We start from the raw sequence: 17532 nt of genomic DNA on the forward strand, positions 1-17532 counted from the left end.
CTACTCTTTTTGTCCTTGTCGCTTTTGGTCTCTGTGTGTATGAATAACTTCAAAAGTCCCTCATTGATAGCATTATAATCATGTACAAGCGAAAGCCACATCAAACAAAGATACCCCAGTCATCGCCATTCTAACCATGTCCATACGCATACACATTGCAGATACCAGTCCCTTCAATCGTGATTCAAGTCTCAACTTTTTCACAACTCAACTCCCTTACGCCTGAGAGCCAATGTTCCAAGGGTTGCACTTGGACGCAATGCACATGCCGTTGCAGCAAGCTCCAAGGTACTGACCGTCCGGACCGAAGCAAGAACCTATTTATCATGGATCAGCATACAAATATTACAACCACCCGACTATCCTTCATCCACAAAGCTTACCATAAGTCTCAACACAAGTTCCCTGGCAAGAAATGCTGGTGACCGCCTGAGGGGGATCAATCACAACCTGCTGTGTTACACCATCAGAGGCAATGGTGCTGCTCAGGTTCTTCGGGCCGGGAGTCTCAATCACACAGGCCTGGAGAACGTTGAAGTCGGGGGCATCAATCACCACGATCGGGAGGGTACTGTATGTCAAGACGGGCTTGCCATCGGCCGGAACAGTGAGAGGGTAAGAATGGTCATTGCCCTCCGAACGGAGAGTGACGTGAGCAGTTTGCACACTGTCCTGGGCAAGAGACAAGCCGGCAAAGAGGCCAACGGCAACGAAGGAGGCGAAGAACTTCATGTTGAGTGATGAAAAGTTGTTGGTATGGTGATGATCGAAATGATGGAGTGTTTCGTTTCAAAGGATTGATTGCTTGTTTTCTGCTGTCTTCTTCGGATCGTCTTTCAAACACTGGTGGCATCACTCGTTTATATATTCTTGCTGCACCCTCCTCTTCCAGCCTAGTCCGGTAAGCAAACTGACGATCTTTCCGCATCTCACTCCGTGTCATTCAGGGTCCCGACGTCATTCGCCCCCTGATGCGAGCTCGAAATACGAGAAAAAAAAAGAAGAAAAAGGAAGTAATCAAGAAGCGGTCAATGCAATGCGCCTCTGCTGTTCTCGTGATGTTGGGATCCATCTGGAGCGCCTGATGAGTAAACTTTGTGCTGCTTTCTATGTCTATGCTTCCTTCATTCGTCAAACTGAAAACAAGGTTGACAACAAGTCTAATGCAGAGATATTCCCGACTCATCCTTCTGCCGATGAGCCGAGCCGCATCTACACCGGTATCAACAGAATGGGCCGTGATTCGTGCATTTACCTGTATCACTCCCGGTGTTTTTGGTAGTCTTTACTCCGTACTGACACGTCTGAACCGCCATTCTGAGTCTTGACAAGACTAGGTAGTATACTTGTTCCGATTCCATAAAGCTCGTGTATGCAGGAAGTTGGCGGGAATGCCACGCAGCGGCATCTGATTAGATAGATCTGCTGTTTGGCCTGCAAAACGGGGAGTTGCAGGGCCACCCCCGTGTGAGATGCCAGTAACCCCTGATTTGGCACTGCCGATGAGCCGGAACACGAGCAATGCGCCCCTTCACGTACATAATACCACTGATCCGAGATCCGTGCTGCATATAAGTTTCGGCTGTCTGAGTTGTGCTCTGTCTTTACAATGAGAGAAAGGAACTCGAAGCGGTCAAGTCCCCTCGCCAAGACTTGGACACCGGCAACTTGTCAAGGGTCAGACAGCCTCGGGAATTTTTCCACAAAAAGACATCAACAGCTTCATAAAACAACACCACAACCTCATAGAGAAATGCCGATGATGATACCGCCAAAAAGAAAACGTCCCAGAAACTGAGAGAAAAAAATTGACCGAGACAGGGGTCGAACCTGCAACCTCCTGATTTACTTAATCGTAGTCAGACGCTCTGCCATTGAGCCACACGGCCTATTTGATTGGCAATCGTGGAGTATAATTTAGCTTATGACGGAATGGTTGAGGTCGAAAATTTCGCACAAGCCCGCAAACTGCTGGATCACACGGGAAATAAATATTCCATTCCGAGTTGTCGGTTTCAACTCTTCTAGGTGTAGGACATGTAACATTCTCCACCGATTATTCCACCGGCAAGAGGGTTGGCTTGCTCTGTTCACAAGCATAATGTTGTATTTGCATCTATTCTGTATTATGAAACACTTACCAGGAGGCAATGTAGACTCTCCCCTCGTAAGGACGCAAAGCTCCTTCATCAATCTTGCCGTCATACGAAGACATGATCGACACAAACTTGACGTCGGCGCCCTCTTCAATTTCTAGCTCTTCAATCGTGGGCTTTTCCCAGTTCCTCTCCTCTCCAGTAAAGTTGAACGCAGCTACGGCCTTGGCCGATCCATTTGATGGCGGCTCCTTCACAAAGGTGTAAATACTCTTGTCCTCCTCCCGTAGTGTTCGATAGTCGCCATATACGAGCAGATCGGCATACTCCTTTCGGAAGCGTACCGCCTTTCGCCAGTAGGCCAAGACGCCGTGCGGGTCGTCAAGCTGCGAAGCGACATCAATTTGGCCAGCCAGGGGGTGAGGCTTCATCCAGGGCTCTTTGACCTCCTTACCAGCCTTCTCTGCTTCTTCAGAGAAGCCACCGTATTTTGCTTTCCCATTCCATACCATTGGAACACGAGGATGGTCTCGCGCAAAATGTGCTAGAGAAGTGAGGGCCTTGTCCATGCCTTGGCCGTTGCGGTGTTGCCGGATAAAGTCAAGGTAGAGGCAACTACTGACATCGACGTAATTCTCGAGCGGATAGCCTTCCTCTGGGACATTGATGGCACCAATCTCCTGGCCCTGATATATGTATTGGGTGCCACTTAGACAGGCCTGCAGAAGAGCCAGCATCTTTCCACTAGCAACTCGATGCTGAGGGCTGTCATCTGCGAAACGTGTAATTGATCGCGCCTGGTCGTGGTTCTCTAGGAAGACTGTTGTCCAAGCATCGGTGCCTTTGATCAGATTTTGAGTCCGAGCAATGGCTTCTTTGAACTCGGGCAGCTGCCAGTCTTTGGGCTTTGCGTCGTACCTCAGTGGACGGTTGAATCCAACGTTCACGACGTCAAACTGGAAAACCATGTCGAGCTGCTTGGCTTCCGCACTCACATACTGTAGCACGCGAGCCATATCCGGCGTCGATGGAAGCTCACCAACCGTGATGGCGCCGTATTTGGCCAGAATCTGATTCATCTCGCTGAGGAACTCGTGCATTCTAGGACCATTGCAGTACAGCATATCGGCCACTTGGTATGGCGCTCCAGGGTCCAACTCCGGTGCATCAGGCAGCCCGGGTGGCTTACTATACATGTTGACGGTGTCGATGCGGAAGCCATCAACACCGCGTTCAAGCCAAAACTCCATTGCGGAAGCGTACAGGGCTTTGCGGGTGGCAGGGTTCTCCCAGTTCAGGTCCGGCTGCTCTTTGGCAAACAAGTGAAGATAGTACTCGCCTGATTGCTCGTCCCACTCCCACACACTGTCGCCGCCAAACTTGCAGCGCCAATTATTTGGAGGAAGACGCTCGCCGGTGGGGGAATACTTGGCTGGCCTCCAAATGTACCAGTCGCGCTTTGAGTTGTCTTTGCTTGAGCGCGACTCCTTGAACCAAGGATGCAGGTCGGATGTGTGGTTGATAACAAGATCAAGCATGATCTTCATGCCTCGAGCATGGGCCTCGCGGATGAGAGTCTCCATGTCCTGTAGAGTGCCGTAAGGCGGGTAGATGTCTTCGTAATTGGAGATGTCGTACCCCATGTCCACCTGAGGACTGTCATACATGGGACAGATCCAGACAACATCGACACCAAGACTAGCGATGTAATCTAGCTTGGAGGTGATACCTGGAAGATCACCAATTCCATCTCCATTAGAATCACAGAATGATGCCGGGTAGATTTGGTAGATTACGGCATGTTTCCACCACAACTTGAGACGTCCAGGCACAGTCATGTTTTCAAGTAGATCTTGGGAAAAGAGAGAGCAGAGTAAGAGAGAAAGTGGTTTGGATAAGTCCACAGTCGTCAATAAAGCGACTATAAAGCGAGAGTTTTCCAGTTGCAAAAGGAAAAGGGAAAGGGAAATTGGGCACTTTGCTTCGTTTTCGGTGAAGAAAAGGGGTGTAATCATTCAAGAGTCTCAGGAAAGCTTTGAAAAATCCCGAACCGGGCTCTTAAATCCCCCCGTGTGAGCCTTCATTGTCTAGCGATAACGGAGAGCTCGCTCAACAAGTTTATAGCAGCATGATGCTTGGAACTCCACTGTCAATGGGGAATGAACATGACCAAGAAGCGGGCCCCCCCAAGCGTCTGTTGATAGGAAGAACGGATGTTTACCGAAATCCATATTGACTATTTTCGGAGTAGCATCTGTTGTCAATGGTTGATAGTTGGCCGAGCCCATCTTCGTATCGCTTGCCTGGCGTAGATACTTCCCAAAGAAAGGCGGGGGAAGTGTCTCGGTGGACAGGCTAAGGGCGCAAACTGGGAATCGAGGATAATGATTTGCTGAATGTCGGACCGACGAAAAAGAAGAGATTCCCATTGGACCATTGTCGGCCCGATGCTATGCCCTTTCGGTATCAAGTTCTCCAGCCGCTCTGACACTTGACCTTGCGACTGTTGGCTCTTGTGGTTTGCAATGGGTCCTTGGCTGCGTTATTCCCCATTTTCGAGCACACTAGCAGCGTCTTATGGGATGGTAAGCAGAGATAATTCGCTCCGCGTGCCGTTGAAGCGAGGTTGTAGCCACTCCGATTACAACCTACTAGTAGTATTTGCCCCTCAAACCGGTGCTAGAGTATGAATGAGTGGAGCTCGTTATTGAAGCACGTATCTTGGACCAAGTAGCTTGGTCTCCGTGAGGTTGGCATCGTACCAGGTCTACCTGGACAGCGAGACTGTCTTCCCATGAAGTCTTTCTGAGACGACCAATTTTTGAGCTAATAGTTGAATCAGCTGAAAAATAGTTTCATCTTGGCGCTCAAAATCGAATCACCTGCTCGAGTTGAAGCTGATATGTCGGACCGACACTTGCCAATGTGCAGACAGTGGTTCGAGTTCTGTTGTCGGCTGCTATCCGGTATCCATGCTCAGTACATCGTGGGGTCCCCATGGGGTAGCTGGCGAGTATTGCTGGTCAGCCCCCCTCCGGCCTCATTGTGACCATCCCAGACGAAATCATGCAAGGTTGCCGATTGGTATCTTGCCTGTTTGAGTCTTTCCCACAACCAAAGCCCCTCCAAATATGCAGAGTTCCCATGCGAGTTGTTGGCTGCTCTCCAGACAAATACGCATGAATAACAAGAAACATAGCTCGAACATATGAGGCAGATCAGTAGCGGGTTGCTAGAATCAAAGATTAAATCCGAATAGTCACCTGTCTGACATCTAGAGAGACTGGTTCGACGTCCCTGTCTCGGACCGACAGAACAGTCTAGACTGGACCAAGTTGAATGCCGAAGAACCGCAATCGACACTCCACAAAGCCTGCAGGTTCCCATGATCCCTCCACGTTTACCCCGGACGAAGCTAGAGATGACCAACAACTCTTCGGATCGCTTTTAGACTGGCGGAGGTGAGCGTGGGCATGCGTCCGACTAACTGGCAGTGGCGCACTAGTTTAACCTGAGCTAAATTGAACCATATTATCCGCTCAACGCCCACGCCGTGGCTTTCGAAGTTCCATGTCATCCCGTCAATAGCCACGATTTTTTCTCTTCTTCTTTTCACCAAATTCCAATACTACACGATTGTGTAGAATCTTGCCTAGGCTAGATTTTCTCACCACGTCTGGCAGTCGTGTATATAAGTTCCAATCGAGTGCCGCTTTGGGATCTTATTTCCCCCCTCTTTTCTCATCCGACTTCAGTTGCCAAGTCTTCAGCCTGCGGTGTGGATGACTTGAGAACCTCTATTTCACCTCAAGATTGATACCCCCTTTTTTCAGTTTCTCCTTTTCTTGTTGCTCCATAATATTGCCAACATGGCAGGAAACGAAGACATAGAGCCGCATCATGTCTCGGCATCCGTGCCTGCCAAGGTGGACATTTCGACTGTCCAGGAGGCCGCGGCGGCGACTGAAGCTGAACACAACATGGGCTTTGTCAAATCCTTCAAGCTGTATCGGAAAGCTTGTTTGTGGTCCATCTTCATCTCGACTTGCATCATCATGGACGGCTTCGACACGGCCCTTTTGCGGTCGCTCTTTGCGTACCCAGCCTTTCAACGCCAATTTGGAGACCTGCAGCCTAACGGCTCTTACCAACTCACGGCCGCTTGGCAGTCTGGCCTCACCAATGGAGTGCTCTGCGGCTCAATCATAGGTCTCTTCATGAACGGTATCCTCGCCGACCGCTTCGGATACCGCAAGACCTTAATCGGTGCGCTGATTGCCATCACGGGTTTCATCTTCATCATTTTCTTCGCCAAATCGCTGCCTCAACTGCTCGCTGGAGAAATCCTTGCCGGCATCCCGTGGGGAATCTTCCAGACATTGACAACCACGTACGCCTCGGAGGTCTGCCCGACCCATCTTCGAGCCTATCTGACGACGTATAATAACCTCTGCTGGGTTATCGGCCAGTTCATCGCGTCTGGTGTGCTCCGTGCCATGGTCTCCAGGACGGACGATTGGGGCTATAGGATTCCATTTGCACTGCAGTGGATGTGGCCAGTCCCCTTGATAATCGGCATCTACCTTGCTCCCGAATCTCCCTGGTGGCTCGTTCGCCACGGCAAACTAGATGAGGCCAAACATTCATTGGCCCGTCTCACCAGCCGCAACGTTGAAGATGCCGACTTTAGCATTGACGAGACCATATCGCTGATGATTCACACCAACGAGATGGAGAGAGAGTTGACCTCAGGCACGACGTATTGGGACCTCTTCAAGGGCATCAATGCTCGCCGCACCGAAATCGTTTGCATGGTTTGGATGGGACAGACTCTCTCTGGCTCGAACTTTATGGGATACTCGACATACTTTTACCAGCAAGCAGGATTGGCCGTCAGCAACTCCTTCAGTATGTCCCTCGGCCAATACGGTATTGGCATTGTCGGCACCATCATGTCTTGGTTCCTGATGACTTGGTTCGGCAGAAGAACATTGTTCTTTACCGGCCAGGTATGTGCATGCATCATTCTCTTCACCATTGGCTGCGCGTCTTTCGCAGGCTCATCCAATACGGGTGCGCAATGGGGCATCGGTTCCTTGCTCCTTATCTTTACGTTTGTATACGACTGTTCAGTTGGTTTGTCTCCCGCGTCCTCGGCGATATTGTCTCCATAATAGTAACACGAAATAGGTCCCATTTGTTATTCCCTCGTTGCCGAGCTCACGTCCACCCGTCTGCGAACCAAGTCGGTCGTGTTGGCCCGGAACATGTACAACGTTGCCAGCATCATTGCCAACATCCTGACACCGCGCATGCTCAACCCCACCGCATGGGGCTGGGGTGCAAAGACGGGCTTCTTCTGGGCTGGCACCGCATTATGCTGTGCTACCTGGACCTTTTTCCGCCTTCCGGAGCCCAAGGGCAGGACATACGGTGAGCTGGATACGTTGTTTGAGCAGAGAGTGAGTGCCCGCAAGTTTGCCACCACTGCCGTGGGAAGGATTGATGCCGGGTTTGAGTCTGTTTCGATTAGAAAGGATGGAGGTTCCACGGCCGAGATTGAGCAGGTAACGACCAAGTCGTAAAGCTCGTCGTCTAGGGAACAGAGACCGAGCTGGCCCGAAGCAAGCCGTTCGTTTGTTGTCGTCACAGACTTTGAGTGTTTATTAGTGATCCCCAATTCAAGTTGTTGTTTTTACCCGCGTCTCTCTTGATGGATAATAGCCAGAACGGCCTAGGCCATTTACAGCGTCCGACTCATACGGTCTCCTTCAATGTTCTTTTTTGCCTGCCGTATTGAGCACCTGCACTCGTGATCGCGCTCCGCAATAGCACGTACTCCGTTCTCCGAACTCCAGTTTTAAAAAGAGCGCTCGAAAGCACATGGATGCATAGTTGTAGCAACACGTGGGGGCGAAAAGCCACGTTCTCGCGCAAAAGCTGAAAAAAATGTCCATAAAATCGCGAGGCATGCCGCTTCGCTTCCCCCCCACCTTTCTCTCCGCCATACACAATACACCCGGTGGGGGATAGACCGACAAATCTTGGTTTGTGATTTTCTGATCGCCATTGTTTATTCTTCCGCATCGCCTCCCCTTGGATCCTGCTGCCGTGTGAGTGTGTGTGCGTCGGCATCGCGACTCGTCCCATACTCCATCCGTAGTCCCTCTTCTTACACCGAGAATCCCGGCTCCGGGGGCGATCCACGCTGTGCCGTTTTCTTCTCCTCTTCTCCCTCTTTCTGCTCCTCTCTCTCTCCTCGCATCCGGCTGCTGGACCCATTCGTTAGGCTCGGATTAGTGCCGCCATGAGCTAAGGACCCCCGATTATTCAATCTCATGCGCATCCTCCATGAGTAACAGAGCAGCACAAGCATGCGATGGATGCAGGGTGCGCAAGGTGAAGTGCAATAGCACGCAGCCTTGTTCGCAATGCTCACATCTAGGCCTTGGGTGCATCTACTCGCCATCAACTAAGCGCAAGCCCAGTGTTCGCAATCGCCTTGTTACGCAGCTTCGCAACAAGTCAAATGTAGCAGCGGCTTCGCCGAGTCGTGGCAGCACGTCGTCGCTGGCTGACTATCCGGAAAGACCACCAGGTCCGGCGGTCACGTCCATCGCTGGGATAGTGAATCCGGAACAAGATGCATCACCCGTCAGCAGTGGAATTGGTTCTGGAAGAGGGAGCGCAGGCATTGGAGCTGGAGTTGGAAGCGGCTTTGGGAGTAGTATGGGATTTGACTCGAGAGGTGGCTTTGGTGCAGAGTTTTCCTTGGAGCATTCTGCCTTCACCACGGGCTTCTTCATCGGTATGCTGCCCAAATATGAAGAGCAGGTGTACCCAGTTAGCCCCATCATCACGAGCTATGAGGTGCGCCAGGCAATCGATAGCATGCACGCCAACCTCGACGACGCAGCGTTCGTGTACGCAATGGGGGCGGTGACAATCAATCTCACGACTCCCACTGTGCATGGTGAGGCGGGTGCCAAGATGACGGAGCTGATACGACTCGGCCTCAGCGCGTATAGACGAGCAGACTCGATGGCGGACGTCAAGAACGGGAGGCTGACTGAGCTGCGGACCACATTTAAGCGCATCATGACATGCATCTTCCTTGAGGTTTCCATGATGGCCTTTAACCGCTTCGACCGCAGCTTTGCCTCGCTGCGTGAGGCCATGACGATGGTGCAAATGATCCACGTCCAGCAATGCTCACACAACGCAGTGCCCCTTGAACCGCGTGACGTGCCCAAGTTCCAACGTATATACTGGGAAGTGTTTATCCACGAGCGCTTCCTGACAATACTCTCTGGGTTCCCGTGCATCATGACGCCACTGCCTACGGGCCTACCAGTGCGAGACACATCGATCCCGGCACATATTGATGTCGGATTCAACCGCCTCATCCGCTTGTTTCAGATCATGGACGGACCCTTTTTGCTGTACTGGAATGCGCAGCAGAATCCGGCGCAGCCCGTGCCGGGGGTATCACTACAATGGATTGAGAGCAAGCAAGCCCAGCTCGACGAAGATGAAATCGGCGCATCCGAGGCCGAGCAGGCACTGATTGACAGCGGCCGGGGGTCCTTTACGGAGTTGCAACACGTCGATCTGTTTGTGACCAGGCTGTGGATGCGCACGCTGCTCTGGCAGTTTGGGCTTACGCACCGCTTTCTTCGCTCGGTGCCATCACAAAACATACACGAAGGCTTGTCCATTCACTTCCCCGCGCATAGACTCTCTGTTCAGTTGCGAGCCCTGGTCAGTCGGCTGGAGAACGTGTCCACCATTGTGACACACGGTATTGGGATCTTGCAAAAGATATTTGAGATTACGAGCACGGCGGCGGACGTGCTTGCGCTGCCAGTGGGCTACGGCCAGACGCAAGAAGAAATAAGTAGCCGGATAGAAGATTTTGCATTTTTGGTCAAGTTTTTGTTCAGCTTTGAGAGAGCAGAAAAGGAGCAGCGAGACTACCTGCGTGAGAAGCTCGAGGGACTCCAGCAGCAGTACCCCATGGTGAACTTTGCCGACATGGTTGGGTCGAGCTCATACTGATTCTGAGTAATACAGAGTAGCACCTGTAGGAAACTGGCACATGATTAGCATGTCTCTCTTTTGTTTTCATTTTCCTTGCATAGGCTTGGGGTTCTTGTGGCACTTGGTGCAACTCAAAGGCACCGTATACGACAGCTAATATTAGAACTTACCCCGTCCCAATATGCCCCCCATGTTTGTGTGAGGCGTCGTGTCGTGTCGTTGGTGTCAGACTCAGCCGCACCTTGTGGCCAGAAGCTTGTGGACGAATGATGGGAAGGCCGATGTTGCACGCCAGGGGCTCTCAGAGCAAAAGAAGAAGTAGATAGAAGGAGAAGATTCCCCGGTATGCCATGCACTAGGGATGCCGGATGCAATGTCCGAGTTCCCGTGCGAATTGTAGCAGCAGTCAGTGCCTTTGTTTCGCTAGACAAGGAGTGCATGCATGCGGGATTGACGGGATGTTCGATTGACTATTGACTGGCTATTACCATCATCTGCCTGGGTGGACAGACTAAGATCGTCGGCAAGTCGTAGTCTCAAGACCATAGCGGGAGCGGCGTGGCGGGGCCGAGCGCTTAGAGGTGCTCTAGTTGGGTTTGAACGTTGCTATCGTGGCCTCCCTGGAGTATCGAGTCCCACAACGGGAAACGGGGATGATGAGATGTGGCGAATGAGGAGAGTTGAATGGATTCATATGAAGTTGAGAATGGAAGATTTGTGTTGTCTCTGTTCTTTTTTTTTCTTTGTGTGGTTTGAGTCGAGTCACGGGACAGCTGCAGTTTGGCATGGAAGGTGCTGTAGATACTCGCTTGTTCTCGCTTCATGATGTCAGTTGAAATTAGAAATGGAAGCTGCGTCGGGCTTCTTCGAACAAAACAGCAAGCGACTAGACTACAATTAAAGTACAAGTACCTCTCACATACCGCCTACCAGGTTGTATGTATCACTGGGTATCTCGGATCGGATTCAATATCAGGCACATACATACATGGACTGTACGGCAGGCACACATGCTCCACTGCTCATGCATGCAAGCAAGCCCCTACAAAATCAAAAATCAGGTGACGCCTAAAAGGCTTTCCATCTATGCCAATAAGACCTGCAGCCGCTGATCCCAACTTTCGGTGTCGTGTCGCAAAGCCCAAAACCCAAGCAAATAGCATCCCCCGGAGAAGCAAAAAAGCATATGCTAAGAAACAAGAAATGTGACGTGTACTTGATCCGAACAAATCACTGCTCTCCCCTTGCATATGCTAATGCATCTCTTGTTATTGCCCGGTACTCCGTCAGCCTCTCCGTATATCGGTAGGACATACGAGTAACTTTATGCTGCGAGAAACCCCCGAGAGCTTGTCTCGGGTTCGAGACCGTTAAGACTCTTTTGGCGCCCGCAGGTGACTGAAGCGGCATTCGCTGGAGCGGCTGGCGCGGCCTCGTCTCGTACTGGTACCCAGATTGTGAACCGTCTCACCGCCGGACTTTGTTGAAGATGAGAGAATGTAGAAGTATAGATACATCAGCTGTGTTTCGTCGTTTTTGCTTTTTCTCTTCTGTCTTCTTTTCTTTTTCTATATATCATATTTGCTTTGGAGCGGCTGAAGCCGAAACAAAGGACTGCCTTCGCACTGCGCCAGATCAATGCAACTTTGCAGCTTACACCGGTCCACGATGGCTTCAGCCGCCAGCCAATAAGACCGACACACTTGCCGCACTACTAGTGCCGTCTTGTCTGTCTTGGGTTGTCCCGCATGAAAACGAATTGCATGCGAGGGGTACTCGTACCTCTGCATCTGCCTCTTTCATCTTTGCCTCCCATCTCACTGTCTGTCTGTGTCTGTGTCTGTGTCTGTGTCTGTGTGTAGCAACTCAATCACCAACTGAGCCGACTCTCTTAATCCCGTCTCCGCACTTTAGGTCTTACTGGTGGGCTCCTGATTTGACATCCATGCGCTGTCATGAGTCCAGGTCCAAGGGCCTGTTCACCTTATCCACCACAGCCTCGCTCAGGGTCCAGATCCAGTCCAGTTCCAGTCCTCTGGCCTCTATCGGGGCCAGGCTAGTGCCTCGTACAGTACCAACCGTAGATGGGCTTCTTGTCTCTTCTTCGGCCCCAGCTATCCTTTTTTTTTTTCAGGGTCCCCCTCTAAATCAAAGCCGCCTCCACTCACGATAGTGGCATGTTACTAAGGCACCAACGCCACGAGAAATCGTTACGCCCGGCCAAATTACACCCGTAACAGCCGTTCGGCCGCCATCTGCACTATTTCTCTCGGGAGCTCTAGGCCACTCCAGCACACTACAAACCAGACCCGGCCTCTTTTGATTTTCACCTGTCAACTGCTCTTCACTTCACCTTTTCCCTTTGCCACCCATCAACCTCGAGGCCTGTTACTGTAGTCTATCAAAGTCCCGAGCCTTTCCCGCTTGAGACTGAAGCGAAACTCCTCCGCCCGAGATTTTGCGGGACCACCACGACCGCTGATCCCCTCGTACTGCAGTCCTTCAACCTCGCCTGACCCTGTGGTTCCGCCCTATCCTGCATCCTGGGTGCCGTGCCGTCCCTGTGCCCTGCCCTGCATCATTCTCATCTCTCGTCTTTTTCCGACTCTCGCCTTCCATCATCAACACTAGGACATACGCATCCCAGTAGCCTCTGAGCCTGTCAACGCCGCTGGTCTGGTAACTGGGCAGGTTCGGGAGCTGTCAAGAGAGCATCAATTTTCTCTTCCGATCTCGTGGATCCCGTCAATCGACGTAACATTGCAGCTTGATTTTGCAAGGGGCCGTTGCAGCGTTTTTTTTTTTTTTTCGGTGTGCGTTTGAGATTTCGGAAGCAGCGCCTGGCCGCGCGCCTTCATTCGGCCAAAACTCCAACCTGTACGACCTCAAAGGAAAAAATCCCCTTCCCGCACAACGCCATTGGCACGTCGGATAGAAGCAGCACCAGACGATGGATGGTCGCCCCCTGCCGCATTACAGGGCTGTGTCGGAAGCAACACGCCAGCGCGAGACGTTCAAGTGAGTTTGACATGATAAAGCAATCCATTACTGCGTCAATCCCCTTCCTTTGGCTTGAGATACGAGGTTGAAATTGTTCGAAAACATCGCCTGAGAGAATAGAGGAAAAGGCCTTCATCGCCAGATAGCCACCACTGACCGCTGTGGGAGAATCAACCGCTAATACAATGTTTGAAAATAGATATGACCCGACACTGTTGTCGAATTCCAAGGTCAACAACGCGGGCGTCGCTCTGCCAAGCTCTGATCTGACGCCATCGCGAGACTTGGTCTTGACCGCCCTTGCTCAGTTGGCCGTCTTCCAAACGGGCACAGAGAGAGCCTTCATCTCCCTTTTTGACGTGGAGCATCAGTATTTTGTCGCTGAAGCAACTAGGACGCTGCTCACTTCACCAGATGACTCCGATCTGGGCCTTTGGATGGTTGGTACCGCCATTCCTCGCGCCCACAGCACTTGCGAGTATACTCTTCTCGAGTCAGATCGTCTTGAGAGAGCGCGCGAGAACGCAATCCTCACAGACCCATCTCAGTTTGATCATTGCGAAAATGACGGCGATCCAACCCAGCTGCCGGTCCTCGTGGTGCCGGATCTCGCTACTGACGAGCGCTTCAAGATGAAGCCGTACTGCCGGCCTGGAGGTGGACACCGCTTCTATGCTTCTGTGCCTATTCGAACACAGAGAGGCATCAACATTGGCGTGCTCTGCGTTGTGAGCCCAGAACCAGATCGCAGATGGATCGACCGCTATTCGAATTTGATGCGTAGTCTGTCCGTGGCCATCATGGATCATCTCGAGGCCAATTTTTCAAAGGTGGCCTACCGCCGGAGCGAGCGCATGATTCGAGGCCTCGGCTACTTCGTCGAAGGAAAGGCGACTGAATCTTCTTGGGCCTCTGTTGCCGGTAGGGAGACGTTTACGGAAACTCCGGACGCCTTGTTTCTAGCTCGACAGGGACTCATGGGAGAAGCTGAGACTACTAATAACGGCCCGCCTGTTTCCGAAGCGACCGCTCACTCAACTCCCAACTCTGAGAGATCTCTTTCGCCAGATGGTGACCGGCTCGACCCCAATCGCAAAAAGGACCGCCCAGGAAAGCCAGCAGCAGAGACAAAATGGGCCGACAACTTTGTTCCAGGACCCAACCCAATGATGGACACGTTTTCTGAAGCAGCCATGATTATCCGCGAATCGCTGGAGACGGATGGGTGTCTCTTCCTGGACGCAGCCCCTGGATCGTTTGGCTCATATGGTAAGAGAAAGGGTCGCTCCTCAGGCCACCCGTCTTTCCGAGACATCGACAGCAGTAGCAACGATGACGATGAAGACGACGATGACAGCGGCAGCGATTTCGAAGAAGATGCAGAGCTAGAGTCTCAAGCAGGCGATGTTGGTGCCAACACCGGCGGTACTAACGGTACCAACCCCGAGGCCAAGCAGTGGCCAACAGCTCAGGTGCTGGGATATGCCGCAACGGAAAGCCGGCGGTCCAAGTTTGAGGATGGTTCGCTTCGGAGGATTAACATGCCGCAGAAGTTCCTCGCAAAGCTCCTCCAGCGATATCCCAAGGGTCACATCTTCAACTTTGGTGTCAACGGAGAGCTGCAGTCGAGCGACTCATCCGACGACGACGGCTGGCTGACGGACCTCACCCAGGACGCGATCTCGCCCCTTCAGCCTGATCCACCGCTGCCTCCTCAGGACGACACCTCCCAGACTAAGCGACAGAGGCGACCTTGGGCCCGCCACAATGAGGGAAAGATTATCCAGGAAGTGTTCCCCAAGGCCAGGAGCGTTGCCTTTGTCCCCGTGTGGGATCCCAGAAAGCAGAGGTGGTGTGCGGGAGGCTTTGTCTACACCCTGACGCCAACTCGCATCTTCACTGTGGGAGGAGAATTGAATTTCCTGAGGGCCGTGAGCATCTTGGCCATTGCAGAGACGCTCCGCTTGAAGACTTTTGCAGCTAACCAGGCAAAATCGGATGCCCTGAGCTCTCTATCGCACGAACTGCGCTCTCCCCTGCACGGAGCCGTCCTGGGCATCGAGCTGCTTCGCGACACCGAACTAACCGTCTTCCAAGGCAACATCGCTCACACCATCGAGATTTGCTGCCGCACACTTGTCGACACGGTCGACCACCTCCTCGACTACTCCAAGGTTAATAGATTTATCCAGACGAGACGTACAGGAGGTCAAGCGTCGGAGCCTAGAGGACTACGACCAGGAACAGCCAGATCGGTCGAAGAAGGCATGCTTAGTCTCTACAAGCACATTCGCCTGGACGGCATCGTCGAAGAGGTCATGGACGGCGTCTACGCCGGCTTCAATTTCATGCACATGGCCCTACAGCTCGCCAAGCATAAGAACTCAGCGCACTCGTCGGACTGGACGGCTATGCGCCGTCTGGACGCCATGCAAGCTATGGAGGAGCTGGGTTCCAACGGCAAGATTGCGCTGGGCGAAGTGACAGTCTTCCTGGAAATCGATCACGCCTTCAACTGGCGGTTCTACACGCAGCCCGGCGCCATTCGACGCATCGTCATGAACCTGCTCGGCAACTCGCTCAAGTACACGCAAAAGGGTTCCATCAAAGTGCGCCTGACCCAGTCCAAGCCGAAGCGCAAATCGTCTGCCGACGCCATCGTCCACATCATCGTGTCCGACACTGGCAAGGGTATAGGAGAGGACTATCTGCGCAACGACCTGTTCAAGCCCTTCTCGCAAGAGGATCATCTCGCCCCCGGAACCGGCCTGGGCCTCAGCTTTGTCAAGCAGATTACGTCGCAGCTTAGGGGCCGCGTCAATGTCGACAGCCGAGTCAACGTGGGCACTATTGTCAAGGTCTCGCTGCCTCTCATGCAGACGCTGACGCCTCCCGACGGCACCCCCTTACTCGCCGAGAACGAGGGCGATCTCGACAAGCACGTTGCCGAGGCCGCAGGCCTTCGCGTGCGTCTTCTGGGCTTCGACATTGGCAGACGGGCTAAGAGACGAATGCTGGATGGGAGCATCACGGAGCTGCTCGGGGAGGTTGAGCGCATCTGCCGCGACTGGCTAGGTCTCAACATCATCACCGAGGCCGAGGCTGAACAACAGCCACCCGACTGCGTCATCTGGATCGAAGACACGCTGGCCAACTCTCCATTGGAGAATCTCATGCAAGGACCGCCCTGTGTGGTGCTATGCAAAAACACCTTAGTGGCGTACAAGAGCGCGGCGCAATTTGAACGGGTCAAAGCACACCGGATCTTTGAATTCGTTGCTCAGCCGTAAGTAATATCCATTGTCCCTAATACTACATGTTGACCCTCCTTTCCCCCTTTACCATTCACTGACTTTGCCTTTCTCTTTTACCTAGTATGGGGCCCCGTAAACTCGCCAAAGCAGTGGCATTGGCGTTCAAGCGCGGCCGTGAACTGAAAGCCATGCCACTGTCTCCCATCACGCCTCGCCAGGAATTCCTCCCCGTGGTGCCCGACCTCCTCAGCAACGTTAAGACCCAGCTGCCAGCGCCGACGCCGCGCCTTCAAGCGCTCCAGAATCTCCTCACCGAGGGCGAGAAGCCCGCAAAACCCAGCGTCGCCGTCGTCGACGCTCCCGTTGCAGACCCCGAGCCCGCCTGCGAACCTACGCCAGAGTTCCTGCTCGTCGAGGACAACAGCATCAACCTCGACATCCTCTCCATCTACATGAAGAAGCTCGGCCGCCCCTACCACACGGCGACCAATGGCGCCGAAGCCCTGAGCGCGTACAAGCTCAACCCGAAACACTGCAAGTACATCTTCATGGACGTGTCGATGCCCATCATGGACGGCTTTGAGGCTACGCGCCGCATCCGTGCCTACGAGCGTGACAACCAGATCAAACCCGCCATCATCTTCGCCCTCACTGGGCTCGCCTCGGAGAGCGCTCAGCAGGAGGCCTTTGGCAGCGGCGTCGATCTGTTCCTGACCAAGCCCGTCAAGCTTAAGGAGCTGGGCATGATTCTCCGGTCCAGGGGCTTGCTTCCCGAGGAGCCTTTGGTGGTTGTGACCAAGAACGGGACTCATATGGCCTAGAGCCAGTGAATCTTCTGTCATTTCTGATTATTCATCATTATACTAATTTGCATTTCCTTTTATTCTTTCCGGTTTCGGTTTTCTGTTTCTAATCGTACTCAACCTCAGAAGGAGGTATACATTCAAGGGTGTCAAAGGGCAAAAACAGGTTCACAGGCCACACCGGCTAAAAGGGATAGGTTCTGGAAGGGCATCGATTTTCTTTTCTTTTCATCGGTCATCTTTGACAGACACGGGTTTCACTTTTACGACTGTCATTACTCGGGGCGAATCTAAAAACAGAAGACAAAAACGAACAAAAAAATTACGCGACATTTGAAT

The 17532-nt window shown here is 52.5% G+C and overlaps 6 protein-coding genes and 1 non-coding gene across 7 annotated transcripts; 3 read left to right on the forward strand and 4 right to left on the reverse strand.

The window, feature by feature from the left end:
• Positions 1 to 147: 147 nt before the first annotated feature.
• V8C40DRAFT_63212 (uncharacterized protein) lies at positions 148 to 884 on the reverse strand. Its single transcript, XM_083223214.1, has 2 exons — positions 384 to 884; positions 148 to 317 (listed from the first exon to the last, which is right to left on the reverse strand). Exons 1-2 carry the CDS (start codon positions 730 to 732, stop codon positions 217 to 219), a joined length of 450 nt encoding a protein of 149 aa, XP_083070366.1. The 5' UTR covers positions 733 to 884; the 3' UTR covers positions 148 to 216.
• A 925-nt stretch (positions 885 to 1809) lies between these two features.
• On the reverse strand, positions 1810 to 1889 carry V8C40DRAFT_t163. The gene has a single exon. It is a non-coding gene; the product is annotated as a tRNA-Arg (tRNA).
• Positions 1890 to 2073: 184 nt separating this feature from the next.
• Positions 2074 to 4775, reverse strand: V8C40DRAFT_251528 (glycoside hydrolase superfamily). The gene has a single exon (XM_083217205.1). The coding sequence runs from the start codon at positions 4109 to 4111 to the stop codon at positions 2138 to 2140; it is 1974 nt and encodes a 657-aa protein (XP_083070367.1). The 5' UTR covers positions 4112 to 4775; the 3' UTR covers positions 2074 to 2137.
• Positions 4776 to 5724: 949 nt separating this feature from the next.
• Positions 5725 to 7774, forward strand: V8C40DRAFT_63234 (general substrate transporter). The gene is made up of 2 exons (XM_083223215.1): positions 5725 to 7232; positions 7287 to 7774. Exons 1-2 carry the CDS (start codon positions 5966 to 5968, stop codon positions 7679 to 7681), a joined length of 1662 nt encoding a protein of 553 aa, XP_083070368.1. The 5' UTR covers positions 5725 to 5965; the 3' UTR covers positions 7682 to 7774.
• A 330-nt stretch (positions 7775 to 8104) lies between these two features.
• On the forward strand, positions 8105 to 10478 carry V8C40DRAFT_251532 (uncharacterized protein). Its single transcript, XM_083217206.1, has one exon. The coding sequence runs from the start codon at positions 8448 to 8450 to the stop codon at positions 10152 to 10154; it is 1707 nt and encodes a 568-aa protein (XP_083070369.1). The 5' UTR covers positions 8105 to 8447; the 3' UTR covers positions 10155 to 10478.
• Positions 10479 to 11139: 661 nt separating this feature from the next.
• Positions 11140 to 11434, reverse strand: V8C40DRAFT_251534 (uncharacterized protein). Its single transcript, XM_083217207.1, has one exon. It carries the CDS (start codon positions 11384 to 11386, stop codon positions 11159 to 11161), a length of 228 nt encoding a protein of 75 aa, XP_083070370.1. The 5' UTR covers positions 11387 to 11434; the 3' UTR covers positions 11140 to 11158.
• Positions 11435 to 12705: 1271 nt separating this feature from the next.
• V8C40DRAFT_63254 (hybrid sensor histidine kinase/response regulator) lies at positions 12706 to 17531 on the forward strand. Its single transcript, XM_083223216.1, has 3 exons — positions 12706 to 13154; positions 13336 to 16422; positions 16512 to 17531. The coding sequence occupies exons 1-3, from the start codon at positions 13087 to 13089 to the stop codon at positions 17209 to 17211; spliced, it is 3855 nt and encodes a 1284-aa protein (XP_083070371.1). The 5' UTR covers positions 12706 to 13086; the 3' UTR covers positions 17212 to 17531.
• The last annotated feature ends 1 nt before the right edge of the window (position 17532 follows it).

This window comes from Trichoderma camerunense (genome assembly GCF_050948025.1).
Source record: "Trichoderma camerunense strain CBS 138272 chromosome Unknown V8C40scaffold_15, whole genome shotgun sequence".
NCBI lineage: Eukaryota > Fungi > Ascomycota > Sordariomycetes > Hypocreales > Hypocreaceae > Trichoderma > Trichoderma camerunense.

Excerpts from the sequence above, each read along its gene's own strand:
- V8C40DRAFT_251528 (XM_083217205.1), bottom strand. The coding sequence starts at position 4,111 with ATGATTACACCCCTTTTCTTCACCGAAAACGAAGCAAAGTGCCCAATT.
- V8C40DRAFT_63234 (XM_083223215.1), top strand. The coding sequence starts at position 5,966 with ATGGCAGGAAACGAAGACATAGAGCCGCATCATGTCTCGGCATCCGTG. Across the intron at positions 7,233-7,286 it reads TGTATACGACTGTTCAGTTG|GTCCCATTTGTTATTCCCTC; the intron begins GTTTGTCTCCCG and ends AACACGAAATAG.
- V8C40DRAFT_251532 (XM_083217206.1), top strand. The coding sequence starts at position 8,448 with ATGAGTAACAGAGCAGCACAAGCATGCGATGGATGCAGGGTGCGCAAG.
- V8C40DRAFT_63254 (XM_083223216.1), top strand. The coding sequence starts at position 13,087 with ATGGATGGTCGCCCCCTGCCGCATTACAGGGCTGTGTCGGAAGCAACA. Across the intron at positions 13,155-13,335 it reads CGCCAGCGCGAGACGTTCAA|ATATGACCCGACACTGTTGT; the intron begins GTGAGTTTGACA and ends GTTTGAAAATAG. Across the intron at positions 16,423-16,511 it reads TTTGAATTCGTTGCTCAGCC|TATGGGGCCCCGTAAACTCG; the intron begins GTAAGTAATATC and ends TCTTTTACCTAG.
- V8C40DRAFT_63212 (XM_083223214.1), bottom strand. The coding sequence starts at position 732 with ATGAAGTTCTTCGCCTCCTTCGTTGCCGTTGGCCTCTTTGCCGGCTTG. Across the intron at positions 318-383 it reads AACTTGTGTTGAGACTTATG|GTTCTTGCTTCGGTCCGGAC; the intron begins GTAAGCTTTGTG and ends CATGATAAATAG.
- V8C40DRAFT_251534 (XM_083217207.1), bottom strand. The coding sequence starts at position 11,386 with ATGCAAGGGGAGAGCAGTGATTTGTTCGGATCAAGTACACGTCACATT.